General features: G+C 41.8%; 1 protein-coding gene across 2 annotated transcripts in view; it reads right to left on the minus strand.

The window, feature by feature from the left end:
• Positions 1 to 13,576, minus strand: part of larp4b (La ribonucleoprotein 4B) — a 57,072-nt gene that overhangs the window by 10,764 nt on the left and 32,732 nt on the right. For both annotated transcript variants that reach the window (XM_034152776.1, XM_034152774.1), the window contains exons 6-13: positions 11,609 to 11,745; positions 9,991 to 10,094; positions 8,121 to 8,231; positions 7,408 to 7,461; positions 5,270 to 5,551; positions 1,991 to 2,097; positions 1,396 to 1,662; positions 518 to 542 (exon numbers count right to left, since the gene is read on the minus strand). In XM_034152776.1, coding sequence (XP_034008667.1) covers positions 518 to 542; positions 1,396 to 1,662; positions 1,991 to 2,097; positions 5,270 to 5,551; positions 7,408 to 7,461; positions 8,121 to 8,231; positions 9,991 to 10,094; positions 11,609 to 11,745 — 1,087 coding nt within the window. The remainder of the gene's footprint in view (positions 1 to 517; positions 543 to 1,395; positions 1,663 to 1,990; positions 2,098 to 5,269; positions 5,552 to 7,407; positions 7,462 to 8,120; positions 8,232 to 9,990; positions 10,095 to 11,608; positions 11,746 to 13,576) is intronic.

Below are 13,576 nucleotides of genomic sequence, written 5' to 3' on the forward strand. Positions count from 1 at the left end.
CCTTGTCAGTTAAATGCCATTTTACGTTACAGTATTTATTATCATTATAGTATTACTATTTCGGCGATTAGATCAAATATATATTATATTTGATGCAACTTTAGTTACATTTCCATGACTTTTCCAAAACTTTGGGAAAAATATTGTTTTCCATAACTTTTCCAGGGCCTGGCATTAGCATTTTGAATTTCCATGACTTTTCCAGGTTTTTAATGACCGTAAGAACCCTGTTTAAGTTTTCCGCACTCTCGCGGGAATATCTCCGCAATGGAGCGAGCTTAAGTTTCACTTTCGATTGCATGATATAGCCCAGCGCAACACCTTCGTCACACATGTTGCCACTTGTTTGTACCAGTTTCAGGCGATTTGTAATCTGTTCTAGAAAAACGATGTGTTTTTCGATATTTGTGGAGTTAGGTGGTCCGCGAGTGTTTTTTTACTAAAGTTTGAGAAACATTAGTCTAGACGTAGAAAGAAAAGCTTGATTCACATCAAAGATGAAGAAAAAGGTACTTACTGTAAACTTTTCGTCCCTCTTTTTCCTGGAAGTAGAAAACATTGTTCCTTTAAAAAACACTTCAATTTACAAACAAACATCCAGCCTGACTAATGCCTTGCCTTCACCCTGCACAGTGTGAGAAGTAAACGTATCTGCAGCACAGTGAAGACTGACAAAAGAAGACATTGGGTGTTTCTCAATGTAAAGGAAGGATGCTCCAGAGCCACTATTTCAAGGATGCTACGTCATCGAGTGCCGCCGAAGGACTGTTCCAATGTCCAGCATGACTTTATTTTCGATTCACACCATAAAATAATGTGTAAATGCCTCAGGAAGGTGTTGCTAAGCAGATTACGTTGGTGCGTTATGTCTGAACGTTTTCTTTGACTGACTTAGGAATTGAATTGTTTTTAAGCCTAATAAAACAAATCGAAATACAGATGTTTTTTGGGTCCGAGACAAAAAAAGGTTTTCACATTTGATCACAAGTCCCTTATGGTAATAATTACACAGTAACTTTCAGAATCTCTTTACACAGAGGGGACACATGTTGATGTAGAAGAGACATGAAGAAGAGGGGACACATGTTGATGAAGAGACATGAAGAAGAGGGGACACATGTTTATGTAGAAGAGACATGAAGAAGAGGGGACACATGTTGATGTAGAAGAGACATGAAGAAGAGGGGACACATGTTGATGTAGAAGAGACATGAAGAAGAGGGGACACATGGTGATGTAGAAGAGACATGAAGAAGAGGGGACACATGTTGATGTAGAAGAGACATGAAGAAGAAGGGACACCTAGTTATGTATAAAAGACGTGAAAAAGTGGATTTTGCACAATAGGTGACCTTTAAAATGCCTCAAAGGTAGTATTTTAGCTTTGTATCCTACCTTCCTCTCCCGATGCCCAGGGAGTATTCAGGGGTGGGGGGCTCCGTCACCCTGCCGGTGCCGGCGGTGTCCCTGCGGGGGAAGGAGCTGCTGGAGGGCACCCGGGTCCTGGGCTGAGTGGAGGGGGGGGGACGGGCGGGGGGGCTGCTGCGGACCCCGTTCAGACGCTCGCTGGGGAAGCTGGGAAATAACCCTGGGTTGTCCAGAAGCCCGGCGCTGCGATCTGCCGTCGGGAGGGAAGGCCTCAAGTGAGGTTTACTGTGACTCCTGAGGGAGGGAAGAACAAGAAGACGTACTTTATTATTTATTTCCTGAGGGAGGCAGGTGTCTTGACAAATTATCATATATTCATTTAAAACAGTCATATTTGGTATGGGTTTCTGTGTTTGCTGTATTTTGGAGTGTTTGTTATATGTGAAAAGTCTATACAAACATTTGAATATTGACTGTTATTACACCTGTCCCTCACTATGTCCATTATGCCTCTGTTACGAAACATCCCTTCTGTTATTGTATATCCCCTTCAATACTCCCCATACTACTTAATATGTGTAGTCCTCCCCCCTATTAATGTTTTTGATATCAGTGTACCAACCTGTTCCTGGGAGAATAGTGTCTGACGGTGAGAGGAGACGTCGTGGGTTTGAAACCGTGTGATGTGGTGAATCCATTGATGAACTGGTTGTTGTGAAATGGTGCAACCTGGAAAACACAACACAAGGTTGAAAATGAAAAGAAGTGAAAATTACAATTAAAATGAAAAAATACAAAAAATAAAAGTCACTGGTACAATTTAGATTACGTCTAAAATTAAAATTAAAATATAGATTCAACTTAAAAAAGGAAGAAAAATATACAAATAAACAATATGTTTATATAGACCTATTAAGTCGAAGTAAAATGTTAATTTAAATACATTAAATGTAAGGCAAGTTTATTTATAGAGCACCTTTCAGCACACGGCAACCCAAAGTGCTTTACAGTGGAAGCACATTATAAAAAAGGCATTTAAAAACAGGCATTTAAAAAGCAAAGATAATCAAATCAACACAAGTATAAAATGCATGGATAAAAAGCCATACTGCAGTTTGAATTTGAACAACTCGTCCAAATGCAGCGTCAAAAAGATACGTTTTTCAGTTGCAGCAGACCTGCAGGATTCGGGCAGTTCGTTCCAGATGGTCGGGGCATAAAAACTAAACGCTGCTTCTCCATGTTTAGTTCTGACTCTTGTAGCAGAGTGCAGACCCGTCCCAGAAGACCTGAGACTCCTGGATGGTTCATATTTTTGCAGGAGATCGATAATATCATTTGGTCGTAAACCATTTAGGTGCTGTTTACACGGGAACGAAACGGGTTGAATCTGCTACTTTTCTCTTTCGTATAGCCCGTTCGTTCACACGAGGCCGGCCGTAACGGAACCGCGGAAACGGAACCCTCAAACGATAACAGGTCCCAAGGTGGATAGATCTGCGGACGGAACGCTCTGGGGGGCCAAACGGCTCCGTGTGTACGTCCTATACGATCATTTCCTGATAACGATGAAGCCATAGCCCCGCCTCTCCCCACCTCTGCTGCTCACTGCTGTAGCATGGTCAGTAGCTACTGCTACTGACCATGCTACAGCTCCTGCTACTGACCATCAGCTACAGCTACTGACCATGCTACAGCTCCTGCTACTGACCATCAGCTACAGCTACTGACCATGCTACAGCTCCTGCTACTGACCATGCTACAGCTCCTGCTACTGACCATCAGCTACAGCTACTGACCATGCTACAGCTACTGACCATGCTACAGCTACTGACCATCAGCTACTGACCATGCTACAGCTACTGCTACTGACCATCAGCTCCTGCTACTGACCATCAGCTACAGCTACTGACCATGCTACAGCTCCTGCTACTGACCATGCTACAGCTCCTGCTACTGACCATCAGCTACAGCTACTGACCATCAGCTACAGCTACTGACCATCAGCTACAGCTACTGACCATGCTACAGCTCCTGCTACTGACCATGCTACAGCTCCTGCTACTGACCATCAGCTACAGCTACTGACCATCAGCTACAGCTACTGACCATCAGCTACAGCTACTGACCATCAGCTACAGCTACTGACCATGCTACAGCTACTGACCATCAGCTACAGCTACTGACCATGCTACAGCTACTGACCATCAGCTACAGCTACTGACCATCAGCTACAGCTACTGACCATGCTACAGCTACTGCTACTGACCATCAGCTCCTGCTACTGACCATGCTACAGCTCCTGCTACTGACCATCAGCTACAGCTACTGACCATCAGCTACAGCTACTGACCATGCTACAGCTACTGACCATCAGCTACTGACCATCAGCTACAGCTACTGACCATCAGCTACAGCTACTGACCATCAGCTACAGCTACTGACCATCAGCTACAGCTACTGACCATGCTACAGCTACTGACCATCAGCTACAGCTACTGACCATGCTACAGCTACTGACCATCAGCTACAGCTACTGACCATCAGCTACAGCTACTGACCATCAGCTACAGCTACTGACCATCAGCTACAGCTACTGACCATGCTACAGCTACTGACCATCAGCTACAGCTACTGACCATCAGCTACAGCTACTGACCATCAGCTACAGCTACTGACCATCAGCTACAGCTACTGACCATCAGCTACAGCTACTGACCATCAGCTACAGCTACTGACCATGCTACAGCTACTGACCATGCTACAGCTACTGCTACTGACCATCAGCTACAGCTACTGACCATCAGCTACAGCTACTGACCATCAGCTACAGCTACTGACCATCAGCTACAGCTACTGACCATGCTACAGCTCCTGCTACTGACCATCAGCTACAGCTACTGACCATGCTACAGCTACTGCTACTGACCATCAGCTACAGCTACTGACCATCAGCTACAGCTACTGACCATCAGCTACAGCTACTGACCATGCTACAGCTACTGACCATGCTACAGCTACTGCTACTGACCATCAGCTCCTGCTACTGACCATGCTACAGATGTTAGTGCAAAATCTAAAGCTCCTCTACCAGCTCCTCTACCACAACCATCAGCAACAAGTGGACATGGAGAACTACATGAACTACATGTTGCTAAATCCACCGCGGAGAATAAACAGAAGGGCAGCCATGGCAACCATGCTCGGGGTCTTCTTTGCTGCTTTTGGTGTATTTTGTGGCGGAAGTACAGCGCCACTTACAGGCCCAGCATATGTACTACGGCGTCTCCAGCGGGTCGAGCGGTCTCGTGTGAAGGGACACGTTTATTGAGCTGTATCCGTGTGAACGGAATACTTTTTTGATATCGAATTCGGTTCATTTGCGTTCCCGTGTAAATGGGGCCTTAGTGCTTTAAAAACCAGCAATAGTACTTTAAAATCAATTCTTTGGTAGACAGGAAGCCAGTGTAAAGACTTCAGTACTGGACTGATGTGATCCGATGTAAATGTTAGCAATATATTTTGACCCCTCTTTGTTAGCCTCAATTTAAAATATTAAAAAACACTGATAATGTTTTAGGACTAAAATGTTGATCATTTTAACTCAACTGTTTGAATAAATATCACCTCCGTAAATGCAATGAATCCTGAGTGTTAGATAAACATCTGTACGTTTTGTTTATTTAACAGTGAAAATGCACATTAATAAACATTGATGTATGTATTGCAGGTTAAAAAAGGTTATTTTTCACCTGTAGTCCCTGTATGTTTGTTTTAAAAAATCATCCTAAAAACGTATTATAAAATATTTAAAAAAACATCACAATAGCAATTAAAAATATGAAAAAAAACATCCATTAAAAAGTATAATTGTTTGTGGTTATTTAAAGCATTCTCTCACCAGCGTGGGGTCGATGAAGCTGTGCGTGGCGGACCATGCCTGTGGCGTGATGAGGCTGTAGAGAGGGAACTGCTGCTGGGGGCTGTACACCGGGGGGATGTAGTACGACGTGTATCTCTGATGCTGCTGCTGCTGCTGTTGTTGTTGTTGCTGCTGCTGCTGCTGCTGCTGTTGTTGTTGTTGTTGTTGTTGCTGCTGGGCGTACGGGTTCACCTCCACCGGACGGTAACCGTTCTTTGGCATGAAAGTGTTGATAGCGATCGCCTTCGCCTTTATCCTCGCCTGGAGGGAAGAGACACAGAAACAGGGCGAGGGAATTAACACAATTTTTGTCTTTACTGTTTTAGCAGATAGACAATATATAAGACCGTACACAAACATCCACAAGACATAACAAAATGAAGTACATTACAAGTCACATAAATACAATCATCTCCAATTTGCTGATCCAGAGAACTCTCATGTTCCAGATAGTTACGGAAAGGGCCATACTTTTTTTAAATAGTTCTTGTTTTCCCTTACCCTGTTAAGCCCTGAGCCTGTTTATCAGGTCTCAGGCTCGAAAATGACATGCCCAGAACAAATGACTATAACTTCACTTCTAAAAGGGGTAAATTAATAATCTTTGTTCTCAAAGCAATGATAAACCTGTGAGTTGGATGTAGAAAAGTCAGAATCAATATAGATGTTTTTATTTTAAAGTAAATTCAGATTGAACATAGTAAAAAAAATGTCAATTATAGTGTCCGTCCAAAAAAACAAACATTACTTATAGTGAAAACCACCCTTGAATGATGGGATGGTAGACTAAAAGCTTTAGGAATCCAAACTATAACATATAATAAGTACCCTGTATCAAGATTGATGCAAAACAAGTGACATTTGACCTTTTTAGAGAGATTTAGCAAAAAAACTTCTGGGGTCATTTGGGTGCATTTTCCATATCTCTGGAACCCGTCGGTCGATTTTGATGATTGACACCTCTTTTTAACCGTTAGAGCCAATAGAATCGAGGGGGAGTTCCTAAATCCATCTAAACATTACCCATTGGTGAATGAGTGATGCGCAGCCAGCATGCCCAAAACCGGAAGCTGGGTTACGCTCTCATACACTCTATATGAAATCTCAGTTTAATGCCATAAATGTTATGATGGATTATCAGTAATCATTTCAAAGTGACACAGAGACATTGGATTAACCTTCAGCAGTGTTTATATGCATTGTAATGCCATTGAACACAACTTTTGATCAGAAAACAGCAAAGGTAAGACGTATTTGCCGTTTTGGCTCCGTAAAGTGAAGTTGTGTGTTGTTTGCCTTCGCTGCCTTAAGTTTTGGTCGCACAGTGATGAGACGTATACCATTGGAATCTGTGGATTCTCAGCTTGCATCTGATATCTTGTTTGTGCAGATCCGATGAAGTATAAAAGATCGCTACCGTGAGTTATGTGCCAAGTGCGTTAGCACTCTTTCGCTTAGTGCTAATTCAGACGCTTGGCGTTAGACTTGTGTTTTGTTTCGATAAAAATGGTTCATATCGTCAGTTAGCTGAGTTTCTTCCCGTTAAGTGGGTTAGACACATTAATAGGTTGCTAAATGTTAAGAAGCCCTTCGTGTGTGGCTGGTTAATTGAATAGGTTATTTTCTCTAATGAGACACATGCAGACAGTTATTTTAGCCATTTACCGATACTTGGACTGTTAACATTTCTCCATGAAAGTGCTATCATGCGTTTTGCCAGTAGCAGACTTAAATTTAGAAAGATTTGTTCTCTCTTCCTTATGTTCTGTTCTTTTGGGTAACACCCTAACAAAGGAAACTTGGGTCCCATGTTTAACTGCAATGACACGGAGGTATTTTACATTTATTTGAGTCTTCTGCACATCTGCACGTGCATCATGCAACTTCTAAGTGTTATACATAAGAGGAGTCAATCTAATAAATACAAAAAAGGATGTAATTAAAAAAATCCTTTCACAGATGCATTTACCAGAGTCAAGCGTATAAAGGTGGAGGTTTTAAATAAGCCCAGTGGGTTTTCTGCCTCTTCCTGCACTGTTTATCATTTGTTATGTTTGTGTATTTCTTAATTGCACAAAACAACAATATCATTTGTTATGCAACAACAAACAACTCACCTTAATAGGCTTCCCCTGGAAAGTCTTCACCTCCTCTCGGAGATACTGATATGCCTTAATTAGGAGAAAGAGAACAACACAATGTGAGCAACCAGTAGATTATTAATGCCACAAGAAACAGAAACAACTTAAATGCTAGAATAATCTTTAAGTATCATATTACTGAATGTACAATCACTCAAACAATATTGGAAAAAATGGTGAATTGCATTAGCTAGGAAAGAGTTTGATTGAAGAATAATAGGAGAAGGAGACCGAGAAGAAAAAGAAGAAGCAGAAAAAGAAACGGAAAGGACGGAGAAGAAGATGGAGAAGAAGATGGAGAAGAAGAAAAACAACAAGCATAAGAAGCAGAATCCTTATAAATCCCCAAGGGAAAATTCAGTTTTTCACTCTTTTTATATAAAAACATAGACAATCGTGACTTGAACCGGCGACTCTTTGGTTCCCAAGTCAAGTCCAAACAGACTGAGCTACTGCAATTTGCATTATCTGTCATTTCTTTTCTTGTGAAACAATAAAAAAAAAAGACTAATTTGAACCATGGGCTGTTGCTAACCACCGCCATAATTTAATACAGACATTTCTTTAAAAAAATCTATTAATGTCACCTTCTTCTCATGCTCCTAAACTAACAACGCAGGTGATATGGGGGGGGGGTGTGTGTGTGTGTGTGTGAACAGAAGAGTGAATAACTAAATACATAATTTTACCTGCTGTGCGTCTGCTTCCGATTCGAAGGTGATGAACCAGTTGTCGTTGTAGGCAAATTCACAGTTGATGAATTTGGGTAAGTTGTCTCCTTTAAAAAGAGCCTCGACCTCCTAGAGATCAGAACAAGAGATGAGGTTAAAGTGATTTCCATAACGACTCACTTTGAGAACCTGGAGCTAAACAATTAAAAAACGGAGTCATACAGTTTGACCCAAATCAGCTGGCGTTTAGTCAACATACGAAATCCTATTAATCCTTTTTCTGTGTGAGAGCAGACGATCCAATTAGTTTAATCTCAGGTGTTTTAAGGCCCTTTATTACAGGTATAACATGTACAGCATTTAGTTAAATATAACACAAAACTGAACAACATGCAATATGTAAACTGGACAAATGTATTACGAATGTTACTTGTAACTTGGAATAACTTTTTCATATTAATTTGGATATTATGTGCATGCTGTTTATCTAATAGTGTGTTAATAGTTGTCTCTATTTTGCCATAACTATGTAATGGCGCATTTCCACTGCAGGGCCTCGTCCGGCTTAGTACGGTATAGTTAGGCCTTGGTAGGCCAGGCTCACTTTATGCTGCGTTTCCATTACAGTCTAGGAACTGGGGTAGTAACTATAGTAACGCAGTGTAGGCGGAGCCGTGACGTCATCTTCAATGCGAACCACAGAAAAACAACATCAGCCGTTAGCACTCAGAGCTCACAGCTCCTCATATCTGTTCAGAAACTAAATCACGGTAATATGTTCATCTTGTTGTAGTTGCCAGCGTTTCTCTCACTAGTTTAGCACTCAGCCCGGTTGTTGGCCCGGAAAGAACCTCGATTTTGGAGAGCCAGAAAAACTGTGAAAAAGTACCCGCTAGCCGGAACTACGCCTAGTGGAAACGCAACCAAAAAAAGCGGCACGCTTAAACCGCGCTGTAGTGGAAATGCGCCATAAATGTCCCCCATGTAGGACGTATAAAGGTATTCTGATTCTGAAACCAAAACACTTATTTGGTGCTAAAACTAAAAATGCACAACCCAAAAATCCATATAACAGGTCAAGTAACCCCAGCATGTAGTTTATTTTCGCTGTGATGCTCAGTGATTTGTTTACAACAGGGGGGTCCAAAAGACGGCCAGATTTGATAATGTGAATAAGTCCGGGTTTTACCACGGATCGACCCAAAACAAATAAGGATATGTGTGTGTGAGTATGTGTGTGCCTGTATGTATGTATGTATGTGTATGTATGTATGTGTATGTGTATGTGTGTGTGTGTGTGTGTGTGTGTGTGTGTGTGTGTGTGGGCATGTGTGTGTGTATGTGTGTGTGCGTGTGGATTTTACAACACGGATGAACCCAAAACAAATGAAATACCCAAAATAAAAATACAGCGTCTTTCACAGAAAAAAGGGAAAAACAAATACCATCGGCTCACATGTGTAAGGCCCCGTGTGGTGAAAGGAGGAATTACATTTTAAAGTTCTGACAATGCTATCGGGCCATAAATAACACATAACACCGAAGCCTTTGGACTGGTTTACAAGAAGTTAAGATGTTTTTGATAAGTTTAAAATGTGAGCTGCTGATGACAGAAAACAATAATTTATAACAATGAACAGTTCATTTGGCTGACGTGTCGTGTATCAAGATATCTTAATGTGTGATTCCACCATAAAATCATTTTTAAAAAGACGTTCAATTATCATATTTAATTATCGCCAAGCACTAATTTGAATGTGGAGAAGTAATGCTCGTATTGAGGACAGTCGGTAAAAGTGTTTATGAATGAAGTAATATCTTTAAATAAGGACATGTTGTTGTTGTTGTTGCCACAGTATGATTTGAACACGATGAATAAAGTTCTGACCTCTATAGGAGTGCTCTCAGGAACTTCTCTGAGGATCACGATGCAGCGGTTCTGATTGGGCCGCACCTTCTCCCCCTTCTCATCCACTTGGACCAATGGCAGCGCTGCAAATGGGAAAATAAAGCATCAACACATTTACTGACTTTTACCCTTAAAATCCCGACTCTTCCGCCTTTTATAAAGTACATTTCTATTGAGTTGCTGTAACAAAATGTTTTCCCAATTTGGGATCAATAAACTACATCTAAAAATAATCTAAAAGTCAAACATTAAGCACTAATACATGAGGCCTAACAGCTGCTCAATGAAATATCTCATCTCGAGTTCATACAGTAAATCTTGACACTGAGCAGTAAATCAGAGTGCATCTATAAAGTGTGTGTGTGTGTGTGTGTGTGTGTGTGTGTGTGTGTGTGTGTGTGTGTGTGTGTGTGTGTGTGTGTGTGTGTGGGCGCGTGTGGGCACGTGTGTGGGCGCGTGTGTGGGCATGTGTGTGGGCATGTGTGTGTGGGTGTGTGTGTGTGTGGGCGTGTGTGTGTGCATGTGTGGGCGTGTGTGTGGGCATGTGTGTGTGTGTGTGTGTATGTGTGGGCGCGTGTGGGCGCGTGTGGGCGTGTGTGTGGGCGCGTGTGTGGGCATGTGTGTGTGGGTGTGTGGGCGTGTGTGTGCGCATGTGTGGGCGTGTGTGTGGGCATGTGTGTGTGTGTACGTGCGTGCGTGCGCTTGTGTGTGTGTGTGTGTGTGCGTGTGTGGGCATGTGTGTGTGTGTGTGTACACGTGCGTGGGCTTGTGTGTGTGTGCGTGTGTGTGCGTGCGTGTGTGCATGTGTGTGTGCGTGGGCTTGTGTGTGTGCGTGTGCATGTGTGTGTGTGCGTGTGAGTGTGTACGTGCATGCGTGCGAGTGTGTGTGTACGTGCGTGGGCTTGTGAGTGTGTGTGTGGGCATGTGTGTGTGTGTGTGTGCGTGTGTGTGTGGGCATGTGTGTGTGTGTGTGCGCGTGTGAGTGTGTGCGTAAATCGAACAAGCAGGTAAGACTTTAACATCCTCTCCTGGGAAATCACCCCGGTTCGATTGTCTCGACAGTTTCATAAGCAGGTAAACAAACATCCTTTAACTCAGGGGTGTCCAAACTTCTTTCACCGAGGGCCACGTACAGAAACATATAGGGAGGGCCACTTCAGGTGAGGCATATTGCCAAATAAGTTAAGTTAGAAGTCAGCAAAATCAATCAAATGTAGGTAAATGATACTTGAATATGCTTTAAGAAAAAACAGATCAGAGGAAATATAAAGGGTCTTTTTCAAGCTTGTTTTCTAAATACATTATTGGGCTTTTTTCTGATCAACTAAGATATGTTAGAAAATGTTTCCAACTTTAACTGACTGACTGTATTTGTAAAGTGGGCTTACTAACACATGAATACTGTGTAATATATTTTAGTATATAATATAAGACAAGCACAAGTTTAATTTCTGGACCATATTTCATTTTACTTTTTGAATTAGCTGAGGGCCGATTCAAAATGGCCGTAGTTTGGACATCCCTGCTTGAACTCCTGCTTCACTCCAACGATTAGAATAAGGAGTGAAATCACAAAGTGGCAGATCATTAGACTCACATCGTAAAATGTCCACGATCAGCTCCACGTCGGTGCTGAGCTTCTTCACGTGGTCCAGGTTCGCCACCGTCACGATTGGCACGTATTGATCGCTGTCCATCTGAGAGATGAGGTACATGTCACTGGCCAGATTCTCCCTGAGAGACAAAGGGGGAGGAAAAAGGGGGGAGTTAGAGCAGAGAGAATAATAATAATAATATATAGAAATGTATTTATTAGGATAAACCCCTTGAGATGCATCATCAAAAATCGACAAAAGCAACAAAATAACAGAAAGCAAAGCATGACAAACCACGTACAGTCTGTTAAGTAAAATTCATGAAGTAATACATACAACCATTACAATTTGATAGACAGTAGTACTAGGGCTGCAACAACGACTAATTTGATAATCGATTAATGAAACGATTAATCGACTATTCGGACTACCTTGCACAATTTCTCAAACGTTCTTATTTAGCCATCAACTTTTAGATGTAGCTTGAGGTTGTTTTAGGCATGTGGAAACTAACAATGAAGACAATAAAGATGAATACTTGATTCAAAAATACATATATTATTAAATTAACTAAACGTGAACAAAATGAACATTGCTTTTTATTTAATTTAAATAAATAATATTTCACATCAAAAGAAACAACAATGTTTGAACAAATTGTATTAAATAATCTGAAGACAGAACTGTAAACAGAATAGCTGAAACTTTAACAAACTAAATAACTCAGTTACCTCTAATCATTAACCCATGTTTGTATAATTAGTTAGCTCTGTGTGTTGCTGCTAGCATACATAACACCTGACGTGGAAACGTTACTCGTGGATGGGGCTACAGCGCTACTAGAAAGACAGTCGAACCCGGTGCATTTCTCCGTCTGGATGTGGAGCACTTTTGCTAAATGTTTAGACAAATTGCTCGTGTTACCGCCCTTACATGCAGGCGGCGGTAGTGTGTATTCGTCATTCAAAAGAGGCAACAACCGGAAGACAGACTGCGTCATATACCGAGAGAAGAAGAACAGACTGCGTGATATAAACAAATAGCGTGTGCGTTCCATTTTCACTCTACAGCGAGAAGCTCATGGGGCTTTCTCGAACCTGTGTCGAGAGCTGGAGTTAAATCTCAGATTTGTTTGGGTCCCTCACTTCCGTTTCGCTTCTCATGCACTGATTCGCTAAGCTGAACAGCCAATCAGAGTGATTTCTTTAGCCGACGGTCTTTTACTGACAGGTGGCGGAAGGTGTCGGCACGGCCGAAAAGACACGACGGGGCGGGACACACCAATCTGAGTAGGACGACACGACGCTCATCGACGGCCAGACATCTATCGACATCTATCGACGGCCGAAATCGTCTTGGTGTGTAAGGACCTTAACTCGTGATTTTCTCTACTCAGCAGCTGACTTTTAAGTAGAACAAAATTGATTAAAATGTATTTTGAAATACAAAACTCCGCAAGGCTCAGTGTGTCTGATCTAAAACTAATTATTAATACATAAAAGGCAGACGTTCAGACAGAGGCATCCTACAAGTGACACTAATGTAAACCATTTTCTATATTTTGTAAGTAATTACTGTTATCTCATTTTGCTTTTTCTTATGTACTTGTAGTTATTTTACTTAAAAAATAAAACCTGTTGTGCTTTTGGTTGTACATGTTGTACAAGAAAAAGTGTTATCCTTTGTGAGGCTTATTTCCTTCTTGTGTGATGGTGATGAATGTTGAAAAAGCCTTTTAACAAAGTGAGATGATGGGGAAGAAACCGTATCTCAGGAGGCGGTTTAAACCAGAGAGAGTTTTTCCACTTTGTCGTCCACACAAACCTCTCTTCTCCGGACTTTAATGGTCACTTAAGAGCGGCCATTTCTCTTACTGTGGTTCAGGTTAAGTGCCTTTCTTCCATTAACAAGCGTGAAACAGCAGCGAGGAATGTGGATGGATGAGGTCTGAGATCTCTAGCTCGTTGGGC

This window comes from Trematomus bernacchii, unplaced genomic scaffold (assembly GCF_902827165.1).
Source record: "Trematomus bernacchii unplaced genomic scaffold, fTreBer1.1, whole genome shotgun sequence".
NCBI lineage: Eukaryota > Metazoa > Chordata > Actinopteri > Perciformes > Nototheniidae > Trematomus > Trematomus bernacchii.